Genomic DNA, 17935 nt, shown 5'->3' with positions numbered 1-17935 from the left:
GTTCTAAACCACTGTTAAGACACAATGACAAGATAATTCTCAAGTCTAAGAAATTTATATAAAAATATTTAAAACATTTTAGTTTTAACTAGGAATATTCCAATTTTATATCATGAATAAGTAGGATGTGGTTATCTTTAAAAATAGAACTACAGTAGTTTAGAGTTTTTACCGACTCTAAATTTTAGAAAATTTTAAGGAATTTTGTGGGGGGGAATTAGAGAATTTTTAGAGAAAAAAAATTAAAGAATTTTTAGGAAAAAATTCTCAATTCTAGCAAGTGATTTCTTATACTTAAGTCTTTTGGGCCTTCTGAATTTCTGCTTTAGCTAACAAACTCTTTAAAAGCCAACTGCCATGTAGTCAGGCTCTATGGAAGCCTACATGGTAAGGATGTGAGGCCTCTTGCCACAGCCAGTTGAGGTACTGAGACCTCCAGCCAAGACCCTTCTTGGAAATGTATTCTGTAGCCTCATTCAAGCTTTCAGATGACTGCAGCCCATACCAAATCTTAAGTACAACCTCATGAAAGTCTCTGAGCCAGTATTACCCATCTATGCTGTTCTTAAATTCTGACTCTCACAAACTGGGAGATAATATTTAGTGTTTTAAGCCACTAACTCTTGGGGGATTTTTGTTTTATAACAATAGATAACTAATACAATAATATCAAAGATTTCAACCTTTGCTTTGAAATGAAGAAGAGTGAATAGGAAGTAACATAATAAAAATATAGCATTCATATTTTTATTTAGAAGGTCCTTAGGTTAAAAAATGACCATAGGCATTTTCACAGGAAGACTGTGGGTGTGTTCAGCCTGCTATCTGTGCAGTGCCCCGGGAGTGGTAGCCTGTCAAGAATTGTCTTTCTGGTTGTCTAAGTCCCATGGGTGAAGGGGATCAAGAGGTACAGACTTCCCATCATAAAATAAATGCCATGGGGATGTTATGTACATCATGGTAACTATAGTCCATAAAATTGTGTTGCATATTTGAAAGTAGCTGAGAGAGTAAAGAAGTTCTCATCACAAGAAAAAAAATTTTGTGTCTTTGTATGGTGATGGGTGATAACTAGACTTATTGCTGTGATAATTTTACAATGTATACAAATGTTGAATCATTATGTTGTATACCTGAAGCTAATACAATATTATTTGTCAATTATACATCAATTTAAAAAGAGAAGCTGCAAATACTGCAGTTTTTATAAAATCTGCTGGATTGTAAATTCCACAAAGACAGGGCTGTGTTTGAATTTGAAACTCAGTGCCTTTCAGCACAAGACCTGTCACATATTGTATCTGTTTATTGACTGAATAGGTTAATTAATTCTGATGTGAAGTCATTCCACCTATACTAGAAAGGAATTTTACTCTAAGATAAAATTTAGGCTTGGTTAGATGGAACATAATGATTACAGATGATGTAAAACCAGGATGTCATGCCCGCAATGCAAGATATGTATATTTTGTTACATTCTTTTCTAAAAGGGACCTGTGGGTTTGCCTGGAGAAGTCGGGATGATTGGGAGCATTGGTGAAAAGGTAATTTCTTTCATTATTTTGCTCAGTAGTGAGACTTCTATTCTCAAAGGTTAGGCATTCATAATTTATGTTCATTAGAAATCACTTATAATTTCAAACACATTACCTATACCAAATCTCTTAAATATATTGAAATATAGCTAATAGCATATGTATGTCTAATTTTTTTAAGAGTAGAGTACTTTTTGGTTGTAATGATATGGTTGAAGAGAAGAGGTAAAACTGATGGTTTAGGTTTATGATTAGACAATATTTAAATCTACTTTAAGAGGGCAAGCCCCCTAAAGGAAGCAGTTTTGAAAGAGAAAAATAACATATCACTACCAGATCTAAGTAAGCCTCAGTCACAATCTTATTTCCACTTGGAACCTAGTATGCAGTTATTCATGAACATTTTTGGCTCTGCTGATGGAAATTGTAATTTGCTTAAAGATGACTTAAAAATTATTACCTCAGGAATGGCTTTTACATATTGAGTTTCAAATTTTAGGGGAATGTTTTAAAAAATAAAAGCAATTTTTTACTTAAAACCAGCAAGGGTGTTTTTATTTTTGAATGGAATCTTATAATTGACTGGTAGGTAATAAACTACTGGACCTTTGAAACCTGACATGCTAAATATAAATTGTAAGCATGATTGTCTAGTGCAATTACTACACAAGACTACTCTTGTGAATTATTAAGTAGAACTAGGACTGGAAATAAATTAGATAATACTCTAGTTAGTTTCATCTGAAATTTTTAATTTTAGTCAAACTCAACATATCTAAAATTAAATTTATCACTTTTCCCACACTCAAACTGGTCTCTTCACAGTTATTTTATTTCAGTTAGTGTGCCTCAACCTATCTGTATTCCTCCAGTCTTCCAGAATAGAGTGAACCCAAGAGGGAAATCTTGATTTCTTTGAGTTTCCCTTTTCCTCCTTTCTCTATACCTAATCTTTTAGTAAGTCCTAGGGTTTTTTCTTTACATTTCATCCTTTCTAATGGTCAATCCAAAGCCACCCTTAGATATAACTCTTAGCAGTTTATCTTAAATTTACTCTGTATCATATTTGCCCTACCCTTTCCGTTTATATCCTCTGATCCATTCTACATACTGTAAACAGAAGGCTAACGTTGATGGGTCATGATGAAACATTCTGAAAAACTGTCATTGGCTCCCTGTTGTTGAATCTATGAACTTCTCTACTTGGCTGTCAAAATACTACATAATTCTGGCTTAATCAGTTTATCCAACAAATTATCTAATATTCTCCAATATAAACCTTTCTCTCCTCTGTCTCATATGTTATATACTTGTTTCTATTCCTGTACTTTCTGTTTTCTTAGTTTAGAATGCTCTCCCCTTTCCTCTGTTTCTTTAAAGCCTAACTGTAGGACTCAACCAAATTTCTATCTCCTCCATAAAGTCTTCCCGGATTTCTCTGATCCTTCTTGATTTCTTCCCTTTCTGGACTTAGAATAAGTACCAAACAACTTAAAATTTAATTGTCCTGTTGTTGATTTACCTTTGTTAATGTGTTGTCTCAAATTATGCGAGGATAGACTCTAAGTCAAACTTCTGTTATATCTCTCCTTTCACTTAGTGCATTAAAAGTGCTTAATATATACTTATTGATTTTTTAAATTAACAATATAAAATATATAATATGAGCTCAGGTTATACAGTTTAGATAGTTCTATAATTTTTTTTCATTCTGATTTAGTTTATTCTGTGCTTTAAAAATCCTGGGAATTTTTAAATGAATCATTTTAGTCTTTTAATCTGCTAGGGATATTTTTGATTATCATGATCCGCCAAAATTATTTATGTGAATAAAATTTTGTTCAGTAGTTATACATTTTAGTTAATTTTTACAATTTTCTTTGATACTTCTACTATTCTTATATATTATATGTGGCAAAATTGTAAGCATTTCTACTTATAAAACTTAAGCATGTGATGTTTGCTCAATTTTAAATCTTACATAGTCATAATTTTTATTTTATTAATTTAAATAAGACTTTTGGTATTTTATCTTTTAAAAGATATCTTAAGAGGGTTTTTATTGTATTAAAATCTAGCAACTTGATGGTGAAAATTCAAAATCTTTAAATTTAAAAATATTGGAAATTAGAATAACATGCACGAAAGTTATGATTCCAGTAGGCAATTTTTCTGTCTAAGCTTAGCTCAGTCATGATTAATTAACTTGCCCCAATGTTTCTCTTTTTTCTTTGTTTTAAAAGGGAGAGCGTGGAAGTCCAGGTCCACTGGGTCCTCAGGGGGAAAAGGGTGCTATGGTAAGAGCTCAATAATTTGAAAGATATGTTTCCAAAGAACATAACAAAGTTGAGGCATTCCAGAGGTGGAATTGTCTTGAATGAAATTTAAGTAAGTGAAAAATGCTATTTTATAGTAAATTACCATAGAATTTCCTGCTTCTTTAAATGGCTTACCTTTCAGAATGCCATATGAAAAAGCTTGTAAATCTGATGGCTTTGTCAGATGTTTCTAAATGTGACAGTGACTAGAACAAATGATTATCATCAGTAAAAGAATCTTGCTTTCAGAAAATACATTGTGATGGGTCTGGTGGTACACCATACTGTCTACAGTTTTATTTTACCTAAGTTATTCTTTCGTTTTTTGACTTCTGTATTATCAGAAAAGCAGTAGAAGGGTTTTTTGTGTGTGTGTTTTTTAAAGCTATGTCCAGTTGTTGTCAGCTAGGAAAATTAATATGCCTATAGGCTAATCAGTTTTAGGAATTATCACCTCCTAAGATATTCCTTGAATCAGTGGTAATACCATGTAGGGCATGGTCCTAAAGTTGAACAGGCAGAATAATTTGTATACATTCACGTTCATTCATCAAAGAAGTCCATACCTCTGAAAATATGATTTCATAATCTCTATAACATGAACTTCAAAAGATAAATGGTCTCTTCTTAATAGGTTATAATGTGTGATTCTGCCTAGTCAATTTCTTTTCTAGGCAAAGACTTTCTTATAAAAGGATACACAGCTTTTATGTAATCATTTATTTTATTTCTATTGTCTATCTGTGGAACATTTCCTGTGACCTCTTACATCTTGGATAGGAGAGAAAGATCTTATCAAATCATCACTTTTTATTACTATTTATAATTTATTGGTTTTTCTTTAACAAAAACAATCAGGTATAATGGAAAGTTAATGTCTTTTACATTTTTATTCAAATTATAGGGATATCCAGGCCCTCCCGGGGCTCCAGGACCCATGGGTCCACAGGGCTTACCTGTAAGTACAGAAAAGACTTTATATCCCCTTCTAGAATATTTGTTTAAATTTAAATCCATCATTTTGGTTATGCTATATTTTTTGTTTTTATGCAAACTACGTAATGTGTAAAACTAATGGAGGCTGCTTCTCTCCCCAGTCAATGCAGAACGCTCTAGGATATGTCACGGTATCTCAAACTTCCTCACCCCTACTCGTTACATCATCTCCTGCTCACGTCTAGTAGTACAGCCAGCTTCACTTCTGCCTAAAACTGAAAAAACATTGAAACTCTCTTTTGAATAACCACATATAAGAAAACAGGATCAGTAGTCAAGATTAGAAGTGAGGCCAATTGGATATACAAATCACAAGCATAAGTTCTAATATATATTTTTAGGAATTGGCAGATATTTTCAACCAAACACAATTCATAGAGAATGTGCCTTTATTAAACAAAAATGGAATTTTTCAAAATACTCTATTTTTGTTTAGAGAAAGAAAATGAAACCTTGTCTCTTAAGAGATTTAAAGTTTGCTTATCAAAATTTAACATTGGTTGTGAACTTAAATATGAAAGATGTCAGCCTTTATGACCCCTTAAGCAAAACTCTTCGTATCAGAAATAGTTCATACTGTTTTGTGAGGTTTCTGTTTTGAATATAAGCCTGATTTTGCAGTATAGTGAAAGATGTGGCGTTGACTTCTAAAATTAGGAAGACTGATCTAGGGACACAGTTGCCAATCGTTTTACTAACATAAGATAATAAATAAATTTGAGATCCTGTAGAAGTTCACTGGTTTTATCTACCTAATGTTATATAGATAAATAAAATTTGTTTTTTAATTAAGTCTTTTATTGAAAACTATAAGGCATAAAAATAATTCACTGTAATTGACTTAATAGCAATTTAATCTTCATTACAGGCTATTTTTGTGGCATATTAATTTGAAACATTTTATGGCTTTTTTCATAGTAACAGAAAAAAATCTATCTTAATGTTATAGGATTATCATAAATGTGGAGAGTAATGGGAAAGAAATCATATAGTGATAGCCAACCCTTCTTTAATGAACCAGGCAGGTTAGACTGGTCACACTGGCTAAGTAGGTGTCTCCCTCCACTACCTCTCCATGTATGTTCCTCCAGAAAACTACTTGGTTAGTCAGTATTAAAAGCTTTCCATTCTTTGTTCAGGGTGTAAACACCGAGAAATGAAACTTTTCCAAATAGTAGGAACATCAAAAACAGAATATTGGGGGAGGAAAATATGGTATTTTTTAAATAAAGCATATTTTCAAAGAGACTAATCAGTTTTATTTTAAGATCCCCAAGGAGAATTACTTGTCTCAAGAAAGATTACAACTACTATTCTGATAACATTCCTGTGAATTCTGTAATTGATTTTTAAATTTTCAACATACAGGGTCATGTTGGGGCGAGAGGACCACCTGGGAGTCAAGGCCCTAAAGGGCGAAGAGTAAGTTATCTAATTGAAGAAAGTGCCTTAAGCTCCAACAATGACTTCATGATGATGTGTTCACCAAAGATAACTTCCTATATTCTAGATTGTGCTTAGATATTGTTGCTGTTCCCCTTGTTTTCATTATGTTAGATCAACTACCTACATTTATTGAAATAATGACTCATAATCATTTGCATTTATAAAACCATACATTTCTGTTTTATTTGCTATGAATCTCACTAATTCATGTAGAATTCTTCTTTCTTATTTCCAGCTTCCAATTTCATTCTTTGAGGGAACTGTTAATGTGAAGATGTTTGGATAAATTACTATGTTACTCACAAGAGGCTCACAAAGCAGGGAACAGGAACATCTTGACAAAATAAGGGCAGTGGAAAATGGAATGAAGGCATGCAGGACGAACTAGGGTTTATTTATTGTAAATCGGAGGCGATATAATCATCATGCAGAAGTAAATGAAAAAGCTTCCTCTCTTTTTTTTAAAGATTAAATCTTTTTTTTTTTCCTTTAAAGAAATAAGAGCCACAATTTGTTGCATGCCTGTCACATGCCTGGCAGTTTCACATACATTATCTTACCACTCAAAACCACCCGAACAAGGAGAGGCAGTATCTCAGATACTTTCTTACAGGCAAGGAAAATGGGGCTCAGAGAGTTCCAGTGCATGGTCTGTAGACACACCGAGAAAGGGCACAACTAGAATCCAAACTTGACTGTGTCTGACACCAAAGCCTGTGCCTATTGGATGCCACATGGAATATTAAGGAGTATTTTTTCCTTGATTAATTTGAATATGTGGGCTTTAAGAATTCTCTTTTCTTCCTTGGCTTTATCTTGACTTTTATAGCTAGTAAAGAAAATACTTAAAAATTCTTAAGAACATGGCCTCCAGCTGACAAAGGTTAAAAGCAAAGCAAAACTTACTGTCTTCCAGTTGGCAGACAGGAGAAAAGTGTTATGAGTGCTCAGTTTGAAATAATGGCTATAATTTCATGTCCTGTGTTTTAGGTGAGAGCACATCTGTCTTATTCCTTCTTTCCTAAAAAACTACTTTCCTTACTGGGTGATAGATTTACAGTCTATAAATAATCCCCATGTTCACACATGTTTTAGCCCAACTGAGATTTAAAATAATAAAATAAAAAATAACGGCAGATGATCTGTACTCAGACTGTTATTTAGTGGTTTCTATCCTGCCAACATTCAGTACATGGTCAGGTCAAATGTGTTTATTCAACTTTGTATTAGTCAGAGTGGGAAAGTTCAACCAGTTTTGTGACACATGAAAGAAGAAATACTTATGCTTTTTGTTAATTAAGTAATTGAGGGCTCATTGATTATCCAGTTAGAAGCCATGTACCCAAGCAAGATCTGCTCCTGAACCACTGTGCGTTCTCATAACCACGTGGAATATCCGTTTGTGCTGTGGTTTTCTAACCTCTGTATGATCTCTCGGTAGATTATTATTATTTCCTGATTTGCCACATTGTCCTCAACTCTCACTTCCTCAAGGATCTATTTTATTCTCACCCTCCAGATCCATTTTTCTGATTCACTCCCAAAATGGCTTCTCATAGTTATTTAAAGTTCAGCCAATACTTTTTAAACAGGGAGCCTTTGTGTAGAAATAAGGGTTTTGTTTAGAACAAAAATGCATATCCTTTTCAGGAAATTATTTCAGCCTATCAGTGAACACTGGGAACACAAAAAAGACCTGAAGACTGGAATATTTGAGGAGGAATATAGTATTAGGAACTTCCCTTCTACTTGTTACCTAGTATCTTCCTGTTTCTACTCTTTTTTTCATCAGCCCTTTTCCACCATGGATATGATTTCAGTATCCAAAATTGATTCTTCCCAACATGTTTTACTCACACCAAAACTGAGATTATATGTCCAGCCCACTGAGATAAATGAAACAGATATCTGGCTGGGAGTTCCTGTGCCCCAGCCCTTCCCTTCCATTTCAACAGGTATTTCCAGCACACCTGTACCCCCTTTGTGGCCCACAACTGTGTCACAGTGTGCCGGAGGGGAGGCTTGCACTAGGCATATTTGCACTAAGACCACCCAGAGAACTACTGTTATGGAACTAGTGCTTATACGCCCTTACTGTTCTGCCTGTGATTTACACTGTTAGCAACCAGACACATGAACATCAGAAATGGTAGGACTAGTCCCCAAGGAGTCTTCCTGCTCTTCTGCTTCTTTCTTGCCCATCCATCGTATTCTATCGAACATTTATTGATTTCCTACACTTTGTCACACAGTCTTCTAGCACCATGGAAGATTCAAGGTTAACTGTCCCTTAAAACTAGATCACATAGTAACTTACAGTCGAGTGGCTTTTTTAAAATAACTTTATTTAGGTTGTTTTACCTATTCAATATGCTACCAAGTAAGCAATACTAAGTCTCATAGAATGATCAACACAAGCATAAAAATTTACTTTATTTGGTAAATATTAACTCATCAATTTCTACACCTTACTGAGATTATAATGCATTGACATCAGTGAATCCTAACTGCTGTATAGGAGGATTAATATCAGTATACCACAAATAAAATACTATATGCAATTAATTAGTTGACCATCTGAAGTTCCAAAGACAGTATTTATCATAAAACTGAAATAAGTGTTATCCTACTCATTTGTTCATTTTTACTCATTTTTTTCTTTTTTCAACTTACCTTTATTGTTGAAAGTATTATAGATGTCCCCGCTTTCCCCTTATTGACTCTGTCCACCCGGTACCTGCCACCTCCCCAGGCCTTTGCTGCCCTATTGTCTGATCCTTAACTGAAGCTGGAGAGGACAACACTTTCCTAGACCTCTGCCAGCCTTACTTAACTATTTAACTAGCAACCTTAGGCTTTATAGCCTTTAATTAATGTAATTGCTAGTTGCTATACTTAGACTTTTTTATATTAATTGTACTTACCCTTGTCATCTCTGTAGGAACAGAAACTTCTGTTTCTTTGTTCCCTGTGTAGCCCTGGGTTAGCAAATGAAATAATAAATGTGAAAGTATTTTTATTTATTTTTAAACAGTATGTTTCTTTTTTTATTGGCTTTATTGGGATGACATTGGTTAATAAAATTATATAGGTTTTAGATGTATAATTCTATACTGTGTGTTTGCCACCCCAAGTCAAGTCTCCTAATGTGACAGTATTTTTTAAAGTAAAAGTATTTTTTTTATGTACAACATTATGAGTGGTTATCGTTACTATATGTATCACTTAATTTTGGAGGGAGTTCCTTTCAGTTATAATACAAATCAGCACTTTACTTGTAAATGTTTAATAGTCATTTTGTAACCTCTTCTAAACTTCAGGTCCTCTATTTCAGCCTGAATTCACTTGCTTGCAGGATTAACCTTTATTTTTTTTGACATTTGAAAAATGTTATTAACTTAATAAAGCACAATTATTCAAAAGCTTTGGATATTTAAACATCATGTAAGTCAGGCAACTCACTTAAATCTGCAGGCTTCAGTTTCTTCATCATAAAAAGCAGGGGTTGGACTAATTCAGTCTTGATAGTAGATGATTTATATGCTGAGGCAGAAACTGGCAGCTAATTATGAGACTCCTGAACTAGACGCAGCCTTTTCTACATGTATATGTATATGTATATGTATATGTATATGTATATGTATATGTATATGTATATGTATATCTAGGCAGTTAGTTAATCAGATCTTGTCCAATAATTGAGACTTATTTACCATCTTTGGACAAAACAATCTTTCTTTAAAAATTCTAAATTTACAGTTCTGTGCTGGGGGAGGGCCTTTTGAAGCTTTATCCTTGGGACTGCTACCTTTAAACCTAGGCCTTAGGGATAGAATCAGCATCATTGTGGTTATTTCTCTAGAGTCAAACTCCTTATCTTCTCATTCCTTCTTTTCCATTCCAAACAAACTCACATTTCCAATTTCTTTCCTATTAATGCTGTCATGATTCTACCAGTTACTTACTAACAAAGTATCCAAGAAAGACAGACATTTCAGATTACAAAGGAGTTAAGTGCTTGATTATACCAGTGGACACATTTTCAGTGTAGATTTTACTTGTTTTCTGTGGTATTTTAGAATGTTAACCACTCATTCTTTTTCATACTCATAACTGTTCTGTTATTATTCCAAAAGATTTTGTAAAGTGCTTTCTTAAAAGGCAGAGAAGGAAAACATTTGTGGAAGATGCCAGAGAAGGAGAATCAGTACAGGCTGCTGAATTTTTAATCTGATGATTATGAGAGCAAGGTCCTGAGGGATCTCTGCACTGGAAATTCCACAATCAACCTTTAATCATTGTTTGTTTGTTTGTTTACTTATTTTAGATAAATTTATTGGGGTAACAGTTAATAACATATAAATTTCAGGTGTACAACTTTGTAATATGTCTGTATACTCTATTGTGTGTCCCCACCCAAAGCCTAGTCTCCTTCCACCTCGTCAGTCTTTTTTTTTTTAATCATCATTGGTTACTTAACTGTCAAACATTCCAAGCATGCCACACCTCAGGAACTTTGCAGTTGTTATTTTTCCTGCCAGAGTGATCTTCCCCAAGTTATTTGCATAGCCTGCCATCTCACCTCCTTCAGATGCCTACCTACATATCACTTTAGAGAGACTTCTCAGACCAGCCCATCTAAATAGGTCTCCCCACTTGGATTCTCACTGGTCCCTTAATCTCCTTTATTATTTTTCATTACAGTCGACTACCTATTGTCATTTTGTACTTTAATTTTATATATTTATTTGCTTATCTATGAATTCAAGGATTTGTCTCTTCTCCTTACCATCCTCTGGGCCTAAAACAGTACCTGGCTTATAGTAGGCACTCAGTAAATACTGTTGAAGGAATAACACACTTCAAAAAAATCACTTACCTGTTAAATTAAGTCCATACTCTTCAACTTGACATTCAAGGTCCTACACAATAAAACTGTAACTTAGTTTTTCAGTATTTTATGGGAAAATAGGGCAGAAAAGGGATTGGGGAACAGATCATGGAGTCCCTTAAATACAGACTGAGAAATTGTAGAGCTAGAGCTATGGCTATAACTTTTCTATGACCAGTGGAGCTACAGATCCTCATGGAGCAGGAGTCTTTTCTCCAGCCTCATGAATGTGCCCCAGAGGATCTGAGAACGAATGCAGTTACCCTAAGAGCACCCAGGAAGAGAGTCCCATTATAGGATGCAGCTTTTAAATTAAATAAAGCTAAACTAAGCTGACCTCGGATGAGGTACAAGAGAAGGGACTGAAACCTAGGGGGCTCCTTCAAATCATTATGTTGTGCTGGGTTATTTGTTTCACTGTACATAAATCTTCAGTACCTCCTCGTTGTCTATCGATTTAAATATAAATTCCAGTCCTTCACCTTCTAAGTCCCAGTCTTTACACAATTATTTCTTAGTATAGAAATACTAAAAAATACTACATTTAATCAATAGCTCAGCTAAACAAACTTTTTTCATTTTGGGGTATCTTTTACCCTGCCTCTGTACCCTTTCCTTATACTATATCTAGAGTTCCTTCAAGAGCATGATCTCCAACTGTCAAAATGATACCTTCATTCCCTTTATAAACATGTGAAAGCTCTCTCCTTCCTGTGAATCCTTTTGCCCTTAACACGCCTATCTCTTACAATATTATAGTCATTTATATAATTTACCTTGTGATTCTCTGTGCTTCATAATGGAGAGACTTTCTTACAATTGTGTATCCCCATCACACTTAATGCAAAGCCTTTTTCCACAATAGATATTCAGTTAATAGTTGTAAAATTGAATTAATTCCCTTGAAAATGACTTTAAGATCATCCAAAGGCAGTTATAATTTAGACAGGGAGAAAAATATTGTCATTTTATTAGAGAATAACTTTTGCAACTAATGATTCTTCACAACTAATTGCTGAATGAATATTGAGAGTAACTTAGCTAAGAAGTTATAAATTTACATGAATATTCCCAGCAACATTTTCCCCCCTTTCTGAGCCCCTGCCAGCTTCCAGTAACCACTGTCAAGCAGGTGTGTAGCAGGTACAATATAATCAGCACTCAACTTCTTATAAAGTAGAAAGAGTGCTGTTTCAAAAATGTAAAACCTAAGACGACTCTTTGGACAAACAAACCAGTCACTTTTAAATTAATTTAGTTGTTTTCTAGATAAATCCTGAATGACTGCTGAATAATTGATGAGGTGAACAAAATACTCAAATAACAGACCTATACTCCGGGCACCTCAGCATCTGAGTCAGCTGTTTTTGAGGTCACCTGATTTACTGTTTGGCATTAAATCTTTAAAACTCTGGCTTGCTTCTCTTGTGCAAATAGGTTCAGCCATGTACTCAGCTGTATTCTTTTCTGTGGTCATGGACAGAAACAAGCAGCTGGGTTTGTCAACTAAAGAAGAATGGCTTCATTTGTAAGGATGCCTAACAGTAAAAAAGAGACATTTCAAATTAACTACAGGATGTTTTTTCCGTCTCTAGGGACCAAGAGGAACAGATGGTCTCTCAGGGGAGCAAGGTACACAGGGTGCCAAGGTAATCACTGATTTTCTCATTCCACCTACAGTTAAGTTCTTTTGAGCTCATATATTCTACCTGTCTAAAAACTGATGCATTTCTGTACAAAAGCGTGCTTCTAAATCTTCTCTTAGTCTAAATATGAAACATGCGTGAAGTTTTTACCACACACAGAGATGTTTTATTAATATTGAGCTATGTCTGCGATGTCTGATTTTGTGTGTGTGTGTGTGCTGACATTCATAACACTGTAATTGACAATCTTATTAACTTGGTATCGATACTTTGTTAGGGTGAAAAAGGAGATCAAGGAAAAAGAGGGCCTCATGGTCTTATTGTAAGTAGTAAAATATTTCACATTAAAGATAAACACTTAAAGTCTTTCATTTTTCTTGGTATGCCATAATATTTGGGGAGGAAGCTGCTTGACCCAAGCGTTTTCTTTCTCATGCAGGGTAAGACTGGAAACCCTGGGGAGAGAGGAGCTCAAGGGAAACCAGTAAGTAGTTAAAAAGAAGCTAGGAACAAACTTTATCTGCTTTATTCTCTGACACAGCTATTGCTTAGTATTTAGTATGTTAGACTAACAATACAAGTTTCTTTCCTTCCTTCAGCCATTAGATAAATGTTCTAATTTGGGCAAGTTGCTTAGTCATTCTGGGCCTTGGTTATACGGATCTATAAACTGGTGGTTGATAGCTGCTACTTTTACGTCACCCTAATTATGATAGGTTAGTCTTTCTGTAAAATCCATTTCAAAATAAAATGATGTGATATTATAAATATAATGAAATATTTTTTATTCTATTTTTTTTTTCATCACAAATTTATCCCCCCTACGCCCTCTTCCACCTCCACCCAGCACCCTGCCCCCCGCAATTACCACACTGTTGTGTTGTCTGTGCCCATGAGTTCTTTCTTTTTGTTTTCTTTTTTGCTCAATCCCTCCACCCCACTTCAGCACCCTCCTCTCCACCAGAGATGCCTACCTGCTTCCTATCTTTGAGTCTGTCTCCATTTTGCTTGTTAGTTCAGTTTACTCATTAGATTCCACATATGAGTGAAATCATATGGTGCTTGTCTTTCTCTGATTGGCTTATTTCACTTAGCATAAAGCTCTCCAGGTCCATCCATGCTGTCACAAAGGGTAAAATTTTCTTCCATTTTACAGCCAAGTAGTATTACACTGTGTAAATATACCATATTTTCTGGGTATTTATCTGAAGAAATCCAAAACATTAATTTGAAAGAATATATGCACCCTCATGTTCATGGCAGTGTTATTTACAATAGCCAAGATTTGGAAGCAGCCCAAGTGTCCATCACTGGATAAAATATAATGGAATATTAATAAAGCTAACGTAACCAGAAACTACTTTAAGGCTTCTTGCGTAGTTTCGTTTTACTTCAACTTGAGTGTTTTTCAGACCCTTGCAGTGTGGAGCTATGTGTGTCATCATGCTCTCCCATGGCACTTCTCTAAGAGTTTTTAACATTATATAATTCGAGATATTTTTTGTCATCAAAAATCTTTTCAGAAGGATACAGCTTTTTCCCTGAGGAGCAACAAGTTTTGTATTTATCATTAACTGAAGGGAAAAACTGTTTTTAAAGAAAGAAAAAAGAAAGATACATATGCACAAATGTATACAGACAAGCATGTGTGATATTACATATATATAATTTTGAGTGCATAACCTTAAATGTATGGGTGTTTTTAATTACTTTCATTTGGAATCATAATTTTTAATGATGACATTATTTGTAATACATTACATACATAAATGTATGTAATTAAAGTTATAGTATTAGATAATAATAATTATCTAATAAATATATGTAATTAAAGTTATAGTATTAGATAATAATTTAAATAGCCTGCAACTGAAGAGTCAGAAAAGGATATGAGAAAAATGTCTTAACGCCATAGAAATAGTCACTGTCACCACATTTACGTACTCCTCTTTGAACTCTGCTGCCCCCTGCCGGCTGTTTTCATAATACCATTATATTTGACAATTGTCAAATCTAAAATATCAGACTTAAAAGAAATGACTGTATCCAGGGAGAGGACTTTTTTTTTAATTGATTTTTTTTCTAGAGAGAGGGGAAGGCAGAGGAGAAGCAGGGAGAGGGGAGGAGAGAGAGAGAGAGAGAGAGAGAGAGAGAGAGAGGGAGAGATCTGTTGCCTCCCATATCTATTCCAACCAGTGACCAAACCCACAACCTGGGCAGGTACCCTGACTGGGAGTCAAACTGGTGACCTGTTGGTGCAGGGATGATGCTCAACTAACTGAGCCACACCAGCCAGGGACGGGGAAATAAATTTCGTGTGACATTGTATTGTTAGTTAATGTAATCCCCAAAGAATATTCTTTGAGTATTAATATTCATCATCTGAGTTTTTGATATGTTAGTGTAAATGGTGTTTGTGTAGATTTTTTCCATTTTGTTACAATGTATACAAAGCTGTTATGTTGTAATGAGTGAGAAACTTGGAGCTCATCAAATTCATCAAGCCTATCAGTTATTTCTGGATAAGTGTAAAATTTGATATTTGATTTCCTCAATCAAATATAAAAGTTACTGAACCACTTTGTAACCATAGCATATGGCAAGCAAGTTTCATAGACTGCTGGAAAAATAGAGTTACTTTAGTGGATGGCATGGGATGGATATTAAATCATGAGTTTATAATAGTTGTTGAGATTTACTTAGCTCTATACCTACATTGTCTCCTTGATTGAACTGAAATAGACTTTTGAGATCCTATGGAAGCGACTATCAATCAATCCAAGTAATCCAGACAGCCCTGAAGATTTATTTATTTGATCCTGCACAGTGATCTCAGTGTCTAGTCATTTGTGTACTGCCAACAAGCCGGCAATGCTGTAAAATAAAGATACATTGGAGGTCAGATTGACCTTCGTTCTAGTAATGCATGTTCCTATTAGCTATATGTGTAGTCTTGGCTAAATTGGTTAGCTCCCTGGATCATATTTCCCTCAACTGTAAAATATAGAGACATGTCTTAAATGTCACAATTCTAAAGCTAGATATTAAATGAAAATTGGTAACTAGTACTCTGCTAGTCCAGGTAGCCAGAAGTATATTTGTCTTCTGGGCAAATTTGTTTCCACACGTAGATCTGTCTCAAAAGGAGAATCAACAGGAAAGGCCATGATCCATTGTGTTAAGTTGGGGACCATATGTAACACTTAGCATAATTGTAAGGAACCGAAAACATATAGCCCATTTACCAACATCTGGTATTTTGCCCTATAATTATCTTATTATACATATGTATATGCTATAAACCCATATTGCAAAGTTAAATTTTTTCTTTAATATAAATAAGTCAAATGTGCATTTTAGAGGTATTAAGAGAAAGTAGTATTTTTTTATTTATCTATGCATTTATTCTTTTTGGTGCTTTCATTCCTTTCCGTAGATCTGCATTTCCAAATGGTGTCATTTCCCTGTAGCCTATAGAGCTTCCCTTAGATTTCTTATAGTCAAGTTCTGCTAGTGATTAATTCTCTTAGTTCTGTTTATGAGAATGTGTTTATTTCACTTTCATTCTTAAAGGCTATTTTCACATGATATAAAATTCTGGATTGATCAATGTGTTTTTATTTGTTTTTATTCAATACTGAAAAAATTGAAATGTTGACCTCCATTATTTCTGATGAGAAGTCCACACATCTTTATCATTATTTCCCTGCATATAATGCAACATTTTTTTCTGGCTGCTTTCAGGATTCTCTCTTTGTCTTTGAGTTTAGCCATTTGAGTATGATGTGCCTGGATGGATTTTTCTCTGCATATATTCAGCTTGAGGTTTGCTGAGCTTCTTATGTGGGTAAATTAGTGTTTTCAGTAACTTGGAAGTTTTTCAACTTTGTTTTTTCAAATATTTTTCCTACCCTCTTTTCTCTCCTCTTTCCTTTGTAGATTCCAATTAAATACATGTTAAACGTTTGATAATATTCCTTTTGTCCTTATGGCTCTATACTTTCATATATCAGTCTTTCATTTTCCTGTTTTCTTTTTTTAATTGGATAAGCCCACTCTATCTTTACTCACTTGTTAAGCCTATTGAGTGAAATTTTATATAGGATATTGTATTTTTAAGTTTTACAGCAGATATTTAATTTGCAGTTCTGTAATTTCTTTTTTTTACAGATGCAATTTCTTTTTTGGGATTTCCTATTTGTTTATTTTTCATGAACATATTTATATTTACATTATTGAGCATATTTATGATACATACTTTAAAATTCTGTGTGAAAAGCTAACATCTGAATAATTTTGAATTTTATTTCCATTAATTGCTACTTCTTATGAATAAGGGAAATTTTCTGTCCAGTATCTTGGAATTATATCCTGGACATTTTGAATAATGTATTGTAGAGACTCCAAATTCTGTTATATTCCTTTGATAAGCTTTTCTTCCTTCCCTCCCTCCCTCCCTCCCTCCCTCCCTCCCTCCCTCCCTCCCTCCCTCCCTCCCTCTCTTTCATTCATTCATTCATTCATTCATTCATTCATTCATTCATTTCGTCTGGCAGTTAACTTGGCTGAATTTGAAGTCCAAGTTCTCTAGGCTCTGGTAGGTGAAAATCTCTGTTCAGTTGTTTTAGTCTTGGCTTAGCTGCCTGCAGTCTGCTTCACCATTACATAGTTCAAATGTCAGCAAGAGATTTAAGCAGTTTATACTCAGATATTGAGGCTTCCTCTGTCTGGCTCTTTCTTCCATCACTTTCTAGGAGCTGTGGTCACTCCAAATTCTGCCCTTTGGTTCTCTATGCCAGGAAGACTACAGGCCTCTATCCTGCTTGTAAAAAACCATCCTATATGGCTTACCCTCTGGCTAAAAGCCATTAAAGAATCAGAAACTCACCTAGTGACATCCTCTTCTTCTATGTGTAGACCCCTCCACTCTAATTTTTGCTAATATTTTGTCTTTCCTGAATGCCTTCAGATTTTTTTGAAAAAAATATTTTTGTCCTGGGTTTATAGTTATCTGTACATAGGTTAGTTTGCTAGGAGCTGCTTGGCCAATATTAGAAGTAGAAACTCTTAACAGTTCTTCTTTAAATAGAATTTTCTCTGAAG

At 34.4% G+C, this 17935-nt stretch overlaps 1 protein-coding gene across 1 annotated transcript in view; it reads left to right on the top strand.

Annotated features, from left to right (window-relative positions):
• Positions 1-17935, top strand: part of COL24A1 (collagen type XXIV alpha 1 chain) — a 250825-nt gene that overhangs the window by 139242 nt on the left and 93648 nt on the right. Inside the window, exons 26-32 of the mRNA XM_081145974.1 lie at positions 1491-1544; positions 3779-3832; positions 4758-4811; positions 6218-6271; positions 12782-12835; positions 13110-13154; positions 13272-13316. Coding sequence (XP_081002100.1) covers positions 1491-1544; positions 3779-3832; positions 4758-4811; positions 6218-6271; positions 12782-12835; positions 13110-13154; positions 13272-13316 — 360 coding nt within the window. The remainder of the gene's footprint in view (positions 1-1490; positions 1545-3778; positions 3833-4757; positions 4812-6217; positions 6272-12781; positions 12836-13109; positions 13155-13271; positions 13317-17935) is intronic.

Source organism: Miniopterus schreibersii (assembly GCF_964146895.1).
Source record: "Miniopterus schreibersii genome assembly, chromosome: 8".
NCBI lineage: Eukaryota > Metazoa > Chordata > Mammalia > Chiroptera > Miniopteridae > Miniopterus > Miniopterus schreibersii.
The sequence above is the reverse complement of the archived record's forward strand: the minus strand, read 5'-3'. Positions and strand labels throughout refer to the sequence as shown.